General features: G+C 41.3%; 1 protein-coding gene across 1 annotated transcript; it reads right to left on the reverse strand.

Moving 5' to 3' along the window:
- Positions 1–13,602: 13,602 nt before the first annotated feature.
- On the reverse strand, positions 13,603–13,864 carry CLAFUR5_20224 (uncharacterized protein; the record flags this gene model as incomplete). Its single annotated transcript, XM_059463060.1, has 3 exons — positions 13,603–13,650; positions 13,707–13,727; positions 13,817–13,864. The coding sequence occupies 3 exons, from the start codon at positions 13,862–13,864 to the stop codon at positions 13,603–13,605; spliced, it is 117 nt and encodes a 38-aa protein (XP_059319026.1).
- Between the last annotated feature and the right edge of the window lie 749 nt (positions 13,865–14,613).

The following is a 14,613-nucleotide window of genomic DNA, read 5'->3' on the forward strand; positions in this document are numbered from 1 at the left end:
GGGATCCCCCTATTTTAAAGTCTAACGCTTAGAACGACGAGTATCTTAACTAGATATCGTCTATTAGAGCCTAGATTAGCCTAAATAAGGAATAGATTGTCAAACGACGCCTTTCCGACCTAGAGAAACTAGAGCTCGTTAGTAGCTTCGTCGGTAGCGACTTTAACTAGTTATAGTTTGACGCTATCGAAGAAACGCGCCTAAAGCCCCCTTATCTTAAGCACGGCGATTTCGACGACATAATTATGTAGATCTCTAACTTTATAGTCGACCTAGACTATTAGGAGTAGATCTAGCGTAAGTAGGAGACGACCCGTTAAACTAGGAGTATTAGGACCTTTATTAGGTCGCTTAGGCTAACTAGGAGCCGTATAACTCCTCTACTAGATAACTTTACCTACCTACGTAAGTTTTTAGCCGGCCTAAAGCCCGATATACTAGCTAAACTAGATAATCGTAACTTCCGAGCGACTAATACGAATATCCGCGTCTACTTCTAGTAGGCTATTATAGCCGACTAGCAACTCTATCTTAGCCGCGGAAGAGACTAGAAGCTAGCCGTAATAATATTAGCCGTCGAGAAGTTTGTAGACGGAGATACTAAAGCCTTTATAGCTCTCCGGAGCGACTTAGGTAGCTCGGCGCACGGTAGAGGACGCGGTAGAGGCCGCGGCGGACGTAGACGCGGGCGAGGTAATCGTAGAGGCCCCTCCGGGCGCTTAGACGAATACTATAACTATAGCAAGATAGGCCACTTCGCGCGTAACTACTCTAAGCCAAAAAATAGAGCCTAAGACGTCTTAATCGAGGTAGACGTACTTAGGATTATTAGACGCCTCTATACCTCTATATAGAGAATCCTACTAGGATAGGACGACCCTAGCTACTAAGGGTAAGGCTTAGTAGATATAAGTAGAAGAGGATAGAGCATTACCTTTATCTAAAGAACCCGAGTCGGAGACTAAAGAGGAGGTCGACTATACGATAGAGAGGCTAATAGTAATAGGCGGAGGGCTCTTTACTATCGATACCCGCCTAGAACCTAATTAGGTTCGGGCTAAGGTTACCCTAGACTACGTAGCCTCTAAAGTATACCTCTTAGCCCGAAAATCGAAGTAACTCCCTCGATTGCTTTTTAGGGACTTGCCGCTAGTAAGGATCGTCCTCCTAAACGGTAAGGAGATTATTTCTACTTAGGGTGTCCTTCTACTATATTAGATTAGTACCTAGTAGGACATAGTCCCCGCTAGAGTTATCGATATAGAAGGATTTGACCTTATCCTAGGCCTTAAGTAGTTCTAGGAAGTCAACCCTAACGTAAACTAGTAGTCTAGCTCTACTAGACTACGGGACCGGCGTAGCCGGTACTATACGATTAGGTCGTACTCTAAGGTATTCGACCTAAAGGACGACAAAGGCGAGCTAGAAATATTTAACTCTATATATTTAGTCGACTTCGCTATACGATACGAAGGACTCTAGCTCTTCTACTCGCTTAGGTGACTCCCTAATAATACCCTAGTTAATATCGACTTCGAGGAATACGGCTTAGATAAGGTATACGAACGCCTTATAGCTATAGTAGGGGACCTAGACGACGAGTCTTAGCTACCGTAGGTAGGTAACTAGGTCTTCTAGACGTTAGTTGATCTCTTCCTAGAGATCTAGAGAGCTTAGCTCCCGGCTAGACTCCTACGGAAGAGAGCTTTCGACTATACTATCCCTACTAGTAACGCTCGACCTATTAACTAGCCCGTATACCGTCTAAACCCGGGTTAGCTTCGAGAACAGGCTCGCTAGATCTAGATACTCCTTAATCGCGGACTAATTAAGGTCTCGTCCTTACCCTAGGGATCCCTAGTCCTCTTTATCCCTAAGCTAGACGGCTAGTAGCGTATATATATCGACTATCGCGCCCTAAACGCCGTAACTACTAAAAACGGCTTCCCCCTCCTACGTATCTAGGAGTACCTAGATACGGTCGCGAAGGCTAAATACTTTAGTAAACTAGACCTAGTCTTAGGGGACTAGTAGCTACTAATCGACTTAGCCGATACGTATAAGACTACGTTTAATACTAGGGATAGGAAGTACGAGTTCCTCGTTATACCCTTTAGGCTAACAAACGCTCTAGCCTCGTTTTAGTCTATAATAAACGAGATCCTAAGAGATCTGCTTTAGAAGAAGGTCGTCGTATACCTCGACGACATCCTAGTCTTCTTAGACTCTAAGGAATAGCACGAAAAAGACCTAAAGGAGGTCTTTAATAGCCTAAAGAAAGCTAAACTATTCTACTCCCCTAAGAAGTACGACATTAGAGTCAAGTTAGTTACCTTCTACGGGTATTAGATCGAGAAGAATTCGATTAAGCTACTATAAGACAAGATCGACGCGATCAATAGTTAGCCTACGCCTACTAATATATAGTAGATTAGGTAGTTCCTTAGCCTCGTAGGCTACTACCGCCGCTTTATTAAGGGCTTCGCGAAACTTATAGTACCCCTCTTAGATCTTCTTAAGGAAAGCGACGAGTCCCTTAGGCGGAAAAAGCGTCGCCTAGTACAATAGATCGCCTAGTACGTATACGCTTTTAAGAGCCTAAAGCTCGCGCTAACCTTAGGGCCTATACTAATCCCGTCTAACCCTAAGAAGCCCTTTACGATTAAGACTAATATATCTAAATAGGCTATAGGCGCCGCTCTCTATTAAATAGGAGCTAATAACTAGCTACACCCTATAGCCTTCTCTAGAAGGAAGCTTTAGGGAGCCGAGCTAAATTACCTAGTTCACGAAAAGGAGGGCCTAGTAATTAAGGAAGCCCTCCGAACCTAGGATAACTACGTAGAAAATAGCTATACGGTCACGATCCTAACCGATTACTAGTCGCTTAGGTACCTTAATAGTACTAAGGGCTAGAGTAAGAGGATCGTACGATAGGCTTAAGAGTTTTAGTAATATAACTTAGACATTAGATATCGTAAGGGAGAATAGGTGATCGTTTCCGATACGCTCTCCCGTCGGCCTAACTTTATCGGACAAGGACCTACTAACCTAGCTTAGCCGGTTAAGCAACTCGTAGCTATAAGATTTAAAGCTAACGAGACCGACTTGTTCCCTAAACTAATAAGGTAGTTTAAGTTAACGGGATAGATACTAACTTACGGTCCCTACCTCGAGAGCTTAATTAAGGCACGAGAAGAGGAATTCGAGCTACTCCTACCGATCGACGAGTCTAAGGAACCTAGATTAGGCTTTATTCTTCTAGACGACAAGGGAATAGCGCCTTTCCTCGTACTAACCTAGCGTCTTGATCTAGTAAACTACGTATACTAGCAATACGGACACTTTACGGCGCCCGGGCTAATAGGTCAGCTCGAGACAAGAGCCTAGTAGCCTAGTATAAGAAAGGACGTACAAAAGTTTATCGAATCCTACCCTAAATATAAGCTAACGTAGAAAAAGAAGCCTAATAAGTCTAAAACACGCGAGCCGCGGTTTTACTAGGTTAACGATAAGCTTAGGCCCTTCGAGAGATAGGCGATTAATGTCGTAGGGCCTTTACCGAAGAGTCTACTAGTGAACGAGTACATTATTACGGCGATAGATTACGCTACGAGTTAGCTAGTCGCTTAGGCCGTTCCGCGTACGGATACTAAAGCGACTATAGTATTCCTATACGAGAGAATCTATTAGGACTACGGGCCACCCCGCGAGCTCCTCTTAGATAATAGTAAGAACTTCCTAAGTAGGGTTATAAGCTACCTAATAAAGTAGTTTAAGGCTAATTATCGTCTAGCATCCCTATATTATTCTATAACGAATAGGAAGGTAGAAAACCTAAACGGTATACTAGGATCGATACTAACGAAGCTATATATTAGTAACAATATTAGGCTATAGGATACCTTCCTACCTAAAGCGATCTACTATACTAGATGCCGCTAGTATATAACAACCTACCTTAGCCCCCTCTACCTTATATATAGCTAATACCTACGAATCCTAGAAGACGAGAACGAGCTACGAGCTAAGAATATCTTAGTTAACGACTATAGGAAGCGTATCGTCCGCGTCCGCTATACTCGTTAGCTCGTAAATAAAAGACTACTTTCTCGAGCTTAGACTAGGAACCTAATAAGTCTAAAGTTACTTCCGCCGGAGGTATAGCTAAGACGTAAAGTCGGAGAATAGGTCTTACTAATAAACCTAGATCCGCGTAAGCTAGAACCTAAGTACTTTAGACCCTATAAGATCCGTAAAGCGAGCTTCCTAGGGACGTATATACTTTAGACCTCTACGGGTAGGATTCTAAGGCATCTCGTCTATAGGAATAGGCTTGTATTAGCTATATATAAGGATCTAGCTAAATTCTAGTATCGGTATCTAGCTAGGAGACTTCTAGATAGGTCCGGTATTTTAGAAGATAAGCTAGAACTTAAGGAAGTTCTAGGTACTAGTTAAGATACGAGTCTTGATCTAAAGGACCTTTTAACTATACCGGAGGCTAAGTAGTTAAAGAAATAAGTTAAACTCTAGACTACGAAAGAACGTAGCTAATCTTACGCGGGAGCGCGAGGGTTCTTAGTAGGGGAGGAAGGTTAAAGAAGAGAAGCTGACTTACTAGAGCAAGTTTAGCGAGACCTAAGAGTTGCGAAGAATACTAGAGGAAAAGAAGCGAGTAAAAGACTTTAGCTAAAGCACTTAGGTCTTAAAGGCGATCTTATTAGATTAAGTTAAGAAGAGTAGGCGAGGAGCAAGATTAGGTATATTCCCTACTACTCGAGAAGGACACTTAGGAAGATCGTTAGCCTCTATAATAAGAAAGTCCTTAGGAAGCTATCCCTACCCTAGCTAAGCCCGCTAAGGTCCTGTAGGAGATACCGGTTAGGGAGATTAAAGTATTTAGCTCTACGCTCTATCCCTAGGCCGACGAAAAAGAGTCAGCCCTACCTTAGGGAATATTACTTAGATTAAGCGTAGCGGACGAAGTTATAGCCGAACCTAAAGTGGCTAAAAGCCTTTTAGATATAGATATACCGGACTTAGTAGACCCGGAGGTTAGATAAGATAACCTATCGTAGTAGCTACTTTAAGAAGCCGAGGTAGTAGCTAAGACCGCTCGCCTAAAGTAACTAAGGTAGCGGATAACGAAGAAGAAACTATAGGAGTAAGCCTAGTTACTAAAGCGGCGCTAAGGGAGTTAGGTCGTAAGAATCATTAATTAGGGTTATTAGTCTATAGTACTCTTAAGTTAGGCTACTCGGCTACCTATCGCTTATATAAAATAAGAACGTAGTACTAAATTATAAAGTAGCCTCGGGCTTATTATTATCTAGGCTCTTAGAGCCTTACTTCTAACCTAGGAACCGGAAATTACTAGGTACTACCTCTAGATCCTCTCTATTATTATCCTCTATTATCGGTATAGGCGAACGAGCTAAGGAGCTAGATAGGACTATAGCCCCTCTTAGCCTCGGTAATCGAGCCGAATCGTAAAGTATATCTAGTCGCGATTAACCGCCTAAACCGCTTAGCTACTAGAAGAACGGGAGGACTAGCTATACGACCGTAGACCTTAGGCGAGGTCACGTCCGCCTCGCCCTTACCCTTAGAGTCTTCTAGGAGAGGCGTCTATACCGAAATCTCGCGGAGCTACCTAACGTAGTCGGAGGTATCGCTTAGACCCTCCTACGGCTCGTTACGGTCTAGGGTATAGCGCGGCGATATCTACCGAGGGCTACGCCGAGTCCTAGGAGCCGACTTCTTCTTAGCTAAGGCCGCGGGCTTCTTACTAGCTAAAGATACGGCTTCTTACTAGGAGACTTCCTAGGTACCTTAAGTATACTAGTAGACTTACTAGGCTTAGTTAGTAATACAAATAAGCCGTCGTCCTCCTTATCTAAGGTGTTCTCCTCCTAGCTAGGTCTATTCGTATTAGTCTCGGCGTTCTCGCGAGTAAAGGCGCGGACGTAAGCTAAGTTAGCCTTTAACGCGGCCTTTAGGCGGCTAGCGGCGTCGCGGGTAGTACGAGGCTTACGACTAACCTAGAAGACTAGACTATATATAGCTAGGGTCGGAGTGTTAATCTAAGCTAGGTTACGATACTTAAACTTAGTATTCTAGAAATAACTAGACTCCGTGACCTAAGTAATATCGTAGGCCTAGGGGAGATTAGAGAAGTTAGCTACCTTACTAGGGGTAACTAGGCGCTTAGAGTCCTTTGACCGGGAAGACCGCTCTTAGTACGAGACCGGCTACGGTCGTAGGTAGAGTACTTACTAGTCTAGAAACAATTAGTATAGCCGCCGCGCTCGATAAAGGTAAAGTCGCCTATAGTATTAGGCTTAGGATCCTCCTAGTCGTATTTCTCTAGCTTACTACTCGGTAGGCTAAGTTACTAGTACTTAGTAAAGGTTCCTAGCGGACGCTCGGTATCGCCCTTAGAACGGTAGCTTTATACGTATCGCGTAGATCTAGAGCGGCCGCTATAGTAGCTAAAGACAATCGCCGCTAGCCTAGTTTATACGGTATACGGTCTAAAAGCGATATACTACCTTAGAATACCGCCCTTAGGGACCTCTTCGAAGACGTGGAAGTCGGAGTCTAACGCGGCTACTAGCTTTAGAACGCCGCTAAACTAGAAGCGGCTATAGCGCGAAGGGAGTATATAAATTATCTTAAAGAATCTAGCTCCTCCGTCGATCCTTAGATACTAGCGCGCGATACGGACTAACTATAGCGCGATCTAATCGTCTAGCTTAATAGCGTCGCGAGAGAACTAGACTTCAAACTAGAAGGCGTAGAGCCGAGTCTACTAACCGGCTAACTATCCGGTAGGTATATCCGGAAGGCGCGTCTTAGTATAAACGGGGAGCCGCGGGAAGTTATTAGATACGGCCGAAGTATAGGTAACGGTAAGGGCGTCTATCTAAGCTATTAACTCCTCGTCTTAAGGAGAGCGCGGGACAGGAGCTATAGTAAGCTATAAGGAAGAAAGGAGTCTAAAATACGTTAGTATTACTACGTTAACGGCTTATATACCTTAATCTAATTAAGAATAAGTTAGCTAAGGCTAAAGAAGGTTAAGGAAGAAGCTACCGAAGGGCGAAGAGGTTATTAAAGACTTAGTAAGCTTGAAGGTTAATGTTCGTAGTCAGATTGATTTAGAATAAGAGCGTGCTTTTATACTTACGTTCTACGCGAGCTACCTAATACCCCGGGCTTCTAACGATATAGGAAGGCGCGAACACGCGTAAGAAGCTCGCGGCGAGGTTATCTAACGGGGTCAGTAAGCTCGTAGTAAGCTTAGGTAGTAGAGTTAAGCCGCGTAAGGTAGTTATATATACGGAGTAAAGTAAGCTAAAGGGTCGTAGGCTAGGAAGCTATGACGAAGGAAGCTAAAGCTTTAGGATCTCTTTTGTTATCGATTCAAGTGTATAGGCGATCAGGCTGGCCGCCTTAGGCTGACACGGGTATATTAGGGTCTAGTAGGGGAGGATATAACGTTCTTATCCGAATATACCGCCGGCTTAGCGCTTAGCTTTCTATTTAGAGTTTTCTTAGGTAGCTTTTCTATATCTTAGATTTATACTCGCTAAGGTTCTTATAGCTTTTTATACTAGTATATATATAACCTCGGGATATATAATAAGCTCGTATACACCCTAGGTCTCTAGGTATAAGCGATATAGGTAGCGGGGTAGAGAGCTACCTCCTAAATTAGGCGCTCCTCCGAAGTGAATCCCTTAATTACGTGTTGTCTTGATTACGTATAGTGTTAGTTATATAAGTAGTTATATAGGGTTGTATTATTAGACTATACGTAAAGCTTCTACGGAGTACCTAGGGAACAATGTCGCGGATCGGTAGCTTTATATAACTACTACTATAAATAACTAGAAAAGTTAGCCTATATAGTATAGATAGAGGTACGCTTATATAAGACGAATTATAGAGTTAATATAGCTCTATAATCTGAAAAAATTAACGTGCTTTACTACTAAGCGGGCTATACTACCGAGCGGGCCACTTTTGCTAAGAACTATACCACTTCTATAGATATAGCTATATAACTACTATTATAGCGTATATTGTCTTCAAACGAGGCCAAACTGACCTTAGCTGTCTAAGCTACGAAACGCGACGCGACAATCACGAATCGACTTGCTATAAAGGTATACGACGCGTCTCGAACTATACTAGGGTATCGATTGAATAGACGACCTCCTCGGGGTGACTACGAGCCTAATTCGAAGAAGCTTATAGAGCTAGAAGAGAGGGTAATACTTGAGTATATACTCGAGCTAGATCTTAGAGGTTTCCCGCTATTAAAGGCTAGTATATAAGTAATAGCCGATTTATTACTATAAGAGAAGGGTCTTAAGCCCGCTAGTCTCAATTAGATAGATAGGTTTATTAGGTAGTATCGTAAGCTAAAGGTTCGTATAATACGTAGATACGATCGTTAGCGAGCCCTAATAGAAGATCTAGACGTTATCGAGAAGTAGTTCTTACTTATACGTAATATAAAGGAGAAGTATAGTATCCTTAACTAGGACACCTATAACTTCGATAAGATAGGGTTAATAATAGGTATAATTACGTCTTAGAGCGTAGTTACGGGTTCAGAAAGGCGTAGTAGAAAGAGGAAGGTCGTTTAATAGGGTAATAGAGAGGGAGTAGAGAGATAGCGTATTAGATAGCTCTTATATAAAGCGAGATTAGTAAGCTACGTAAGTCTAACGAGGCCCTTATATAGCGGAAAGTACGAAAGCGCAAGTACATTCAGTCTAGAGGGTCTCTAACCTTCAATAAGGCGTCGTAATTAATACCTCTAGAGGATACTAGGAGGTAGGAAGTGAGTAGAGAGTCGCTAGATAGTGTTTGGCTAGTACTAAGGCTACGACGCTATAAGCGATAGAGTAAGTCGGGGCATAGCGTACGTACCTATTAAGTAGACTCGCTAGATAGTGAAGAATCTAAAGAGTAATTGTCCTCCTAGTAACGATTCTATAGGATATCGTCGTGTTAAGATACCGTCGTAATTAAAGTAGAAGTAGTCTAGTTCTTAGTAAAAGTAGCCCGCTCGGTAGTATAGCCCGCTCGGTAGTAAAGTACGTTACGCTAAATTAGTATAATCTTAGAGTCGCGTACCTACGCGTTTTACGTATATATTTACTTCTTTTTCTTTTACCTTGCCGTCGCTATAATGCCCTTTATATAGCTATTATTTACTAGCAGTCGAGCCCTAGTATCTAATATTATAACCCTCTCTTTAAAGAACCTAGACTTCTATCCGGATAAATATAAGGACTACTTCAAGCTCTATAGTAAAGAGTATACGCGTAAGAAGGCGATATAGTCGAAAGGGACGCGTAAACGGACCTCTCCGGTATAACAATATAGCGAGCCGTTAATACGGTACGATAATAGTAAGGAGGTGTATTACTACTAGACCTATAAGCTAGAGGGTAAGCCTTAAGAACTGCCTATTATTAACGGTAATATAGGGCCACTTTGTTACCTTACTATCTATAAATTAAATAAGTAGGGTTAGCCTATTACCGTTATTAAAGAGCCTATCGTTAATCCGGCGTAGACGACTTTAATATAGGTGTTAGTCTCTAGGTTTAACGAGTTTAAGCGACTACTTATCCAATAGATTATATACTACTATATCGCCTTCTATATAGTCGAGAACGCCTACTTTCGAGAGCTCGTTTATTCCCTATCGTAGAATATTAGATAGTATCTACTACGCGCCGGCGCGACTATTTAAAAGTAGGTGCTCTATAAGTACGAGAACTAGAAGGCGAAGTTAATCTAGGAGATACTAAAGGTACTAAGCAATATTTATATCTTATTCGACGTCTAGACCTCTCCTAATTATCGCGCTATTGTCTCGGTGTACTTAGACTAGTTAGTTTTATAGACTAAGATACTTAAGTATAACTACGCCGAGTACGACGACCTTAGTAGATACTTCCTACTTACTATTTAGTAGAAGTAGGCTCTAGCCTACGGTACTATACCTATTATATCTCTACTCGAGGTAAGCGTTATACTAAGCTCTTAGCGTTAAGGTAACTACGTAGTAACTATACTAGCGCGAATATTATAGACGCGCTTTAGGAGGTATTTGCCGAGTACTTAATCTTATACTAAATCGGGTATTTCGTAACCGATAATACTAGTAATAACGACAGTGCGGTTAATACGCTAATAAGGAGGATATACCCGTAGATAAAGGTCTATTACCGTAAGGGCCGCCGCCTATAATATTTCGGCTATATTACTAACCTCTACGTAAAGTCGCTACTACTAGGAGAGTTATCTAATTAGGACCTAAAGGAGCTAGAACTAAACACGGAGGAGGGCGTATTCGCGGCGGTAGAGGCGTTCTAGTATACTCGTAGTACTATTAGCAAGCTGCACAATGTAATAAAGTAGATAAGGGCTTTAATATAGAGGTTAGACGAGTTTAGAGAGGTAGTAGGAGGTAAAGGGTTAGAGGAATTTAATAACCTAATAGTAAGTAAGGGATACCTAGGATAGCGTATATAATAGCGCTAGTACTTATCTAAGCCTATCTATTAGCTCGGGAGCTTCCCGTTAATATGCCGAATAAAAGCCGTTATCGTTATCCTCCTACCTATTCACCTCTTTTACTAACTTATTATTCTATAGCTTATTTAATACAACTCTACGCGCTAGAATAGCTTCTATTATATAATCGGACGTGCTATTACTATTAAAGAACGTATTAACACCTTCTACTTCTAAAAAAGGGACGATCCTACTATTAAAAACAATACGCCCTCGACTAGTAACTAGGGCGAGTAGAAATACCTCTTCGACTAGTATCCGACTCTCTACTTTATACTTAACACCCTTAATGCCTATAATACCGAGTATAAGTAGGAAACTAAGAAAGACGATTCCTTCGATTATCTCTTAAAATACTATAAAGCCTTATAGCGGAAGGTCGAGAAGTACTTCTAAGCCGTAGACGATATACCTATCTACTACGCCGTAGTAATACTAAACCCTATATCAAAACACGCGTAGTTTAAAGACCTCTAGAGCGTTAGTACGAAAGATTAGTAGTCTTAGATTAAGAGTACGAAAGTATAGGCGATAGATATCTAGGAGACGTTCTATAAACCCGCTAGTTAGATTAATAGATAGATAGATAGATTTGTTATTCCTCTATTCTAGCACCCTATTTGGCCTATATAGGTATATATCTATTATTATATACAAAGGGAAACCCGAATAGGTAAAAACCCTTCCCGCCCCCGACCTATCCTTATCTAGATTAGCTTTCCCTCTAAACGTACGTAGTCTATATTACTACCCCGTTAGCCCCCGCTCCTAGCCGGTCTCGTTACGCTACGCCGTGTCCTCTCTTCCTATACTCTTCCTATACTACTCCTACTAGGCGGTACTATTCTAGCTAGCCCTTCTCTAGTATCTAGTTCGTAATACGCCGTAGGTCCTTAACGTTATTAAGAAGTACCCTAATCGTCCGGCTCCTCGCCTTTACTTTCTACTCCCCCCTTCCTAGCGACTACCTTAGATAGACGAGGAGTACGTATCGTACGTTCTAGGAGTAATAGCCGTAGGGGTAGCTAGTATTCGTATATTCTAGAACCTTCCTCTATAATAGGTACCCCTAGAGGCCGATATGTTTGCTTCGTAGTTAGGTTACTATACTACTCTATACTCTCGTAACGCGGTAGTAGATAAGCTTCGGGGGGTACTTAACCGCGGATTTCGTAGCTAACTATTCCTTAGGTTGTCCCGCTAGCTAAGGGCGTCTACTATACCCTTCACCCTAGTTGTTCTACCTCTCTTTCTATAATTGCTCTATAAACAATTTCTTACCCTCCTATTATATTACTAGCTATTCGTCCCTTACCCGGTAGTTCGGCTCGTTTTCGGGTCGAATACCCTTATACGCTAGTACTAATTCGCGGGCCCTTACGACTATACTAGCGATAACCTTCTATACTAGGTACTATACCGACTTGCCTAAGTAGGATGTCCGTAGTCCCTAGATATATAGGTCGATCGGCGGTAAAGCGGTCTCGTACTTAAGTATCCTCGTTAGTATCGACTTATATACCCCGGTAACCTTCCTTAGGCATTAGTTTTAGATCTTCGCTAGCGGCGCGACGAGTCCCTTCGATAGGTAGGCCCTCTCGCCTAAGGACTATACTTAGCTACTATAGGTAAGGACTAGCCGTATAATAGCCGTATATAGAAGTCGTAACTACCGAAAGTCCGCCCCTATATAGACGTAGTAAGCCTCTAGTATAATACTATATTCTATTTAGCTTTCTGTAATACTACCTATACGTACTTCCTCTACCGTATAGCTAGATTAATACCTCTACGGATACCGTAAGACCTCTTAAGAAGCGGAAGGGGAAGAAAAAGTAGTTATAATCGTAATCGTAAGCTATAGAGACTTAGATATAGCCTATTATTAAGGCCGATAGCGAGGACGATCTTCGAGCTAATCTATCGAAGTTTAAGCGCTATTAGATTACGGACTTATTTATACTAATACTAAGGGTTGACTTATTCGAGCGCTACCTACTATAAGCTTATAAGCCTGATCTATACGCCGGTAAGTTACTAAAGGAGATAAAGGACTAGAAGATAGCCCTATACGACGTACCTAGATACTAGTACGTACGCCGAGATATAGAGCCTAAGCTAGTACAATTTTCCTTCTATATACTAGTACTACTAATTATAAGCGATGCTCTAGAGCGTAGCTTTAGTACTAGCTGTAATATAATATACTATCGAAGATTATAGCTCGGAGACCTCGTTATAGAGGCCTATAGTTTCCTCCGTAACTAGTACGGACCTCTAGGTAAAGGTAAAGATATAGATAGTAAGGAGACGATAGTTACGGACTATAATAGATAGATAGATAGATTTGTCATTCCCCTATTCTAGGACCCTATTCGGCCTATATAGTTATATAGACTATAATACTAACTTTAATAAGCGGACGATTTAGTAATAGTAGGAGGTATTAGAAAATAAGGTAAATAAAGAGGTATAAGTAGGACCGAGTAATAGTAATAATACCTTATAAACTATATCTACCTTCCTATTTAGGAAGGAGGTAACTACTAGTTTACTAATAGTAAGCCTAATATTTAGTTAGTTATTAGTAAGTAAGGCTCGAAATTTACCGATAACTATACTAGTACGCTTACTACTCCGTAGAAGCGGTAGAGCTACTTAGGTCCGTTTCTAGCTTCTCTATTAACTAAGTAGAGTATATTAAGGCGCGATATGCCCTAAAACACTTCTCCTCTAAGGTCTATATCTATAGTCTAGTGTTAGTACATCCTATTTGTCTCGGTGCCCTTAGTTCCGGCGAAATAGTATACCGTAAGCCGTAGGAAGGAGATAAACCGCGTACTCTACGTCGGGCTAGAGGCGACTTATAAGAGGAAAAGTACCGGATCTTACCGGATAAGCTACTAGCTTAGGGAGAACTACATATTATAGGCTATACCCCTATTATAGACCCTATTATACTCCTATAAGTACTATCGGTATATATTAAACTCTCGCTTAATTATAGTCTAAACTAAGGGAGTATTCGCGGCAATGTTTACATTTCTATACTATATAAGTATATTAAAGTAGTGAACTCCGCTACGTATAAGGTTGTCTACCTTAAAGTCCTTAATATCGAACTAGTTAAGTACTATAAGAACATTCTCTATAGTAATAATACCGCGTATATTTCCTAGCTTTACTCGTACTCGTAGACTACCTAGCGTACTAGTCGAATGTCCGGGGCGGCGATCACTTCTAAACTAGGTAGTACCATTAATAGTTAAGGAGTAGTATAATATAGTAGAGGTAGCTGTCCTTATAGTATTATTATATAATGTCGGGAAGAGGGAATAAAAGCAGAAAAGTAGTTCTTTTAACCTACTTAATATAAGCCCGTATAGTCCCTACTATAGCTTAAGGAAGGAAGCTATCCCTAAAAGGTAAGAGCGTTAGTAAAGCGTAGCTAGAAAGCGCCGATAATAAGGTAAGTAACCCCCGTTCTTACTACCTAATAGGGTTAAGTAATATAGTTAGCCGTGTTCGGTAAAGCTTCGTAACCTTTCTAGTAAAGCTAGTAGAGTTACGTATTATTATATAGGTACGGGTAGATAGTAGCGGAGTGGAGTAAGAGATCAATCTTTAACTAACTAATAGCACGAGTATACAGTAGTATATTAGGAACTAATATATTGATTATGTTAGATGTCTATCTAAGCTAAAGGGGAGAGAAGGTATCTCCCTATAAGGTGAGTTATCGTAGATACCTTAGGCTACTAGATCACTTCCTAATTGTTAACTCCCTTTAAGATACTACATCTTAACACTCCTACTTATCTCGTATAGGAGGTTATAGTCTACTCACTTCCTATCAATAGTACTTGGACCTTTTTTTATGACAGGTTTAGCTAGCTTATAAACCTCTAGAAGTATAGACTAGTCTTTGGTTTTATAAACCCGTCTATAACTATCTAAGAGGTTAGGGTGTACTTAATAGTAATAAGCCTCCTCTACTAAAGTTTCCTA

Source organism: Fulvia fulva, chromosome 6 (assembly GCF_020509005.1).
Source record: "Fulvia fulva chromosome 6, complete sequence".
Taxonomy (NCBI): Eukaryota; Fungi; Ascomycota; class Dothideomycetes; order Mycosphaerellales; family Mycosphaerellaceae; genus Fulvia; species Fulvia fulva.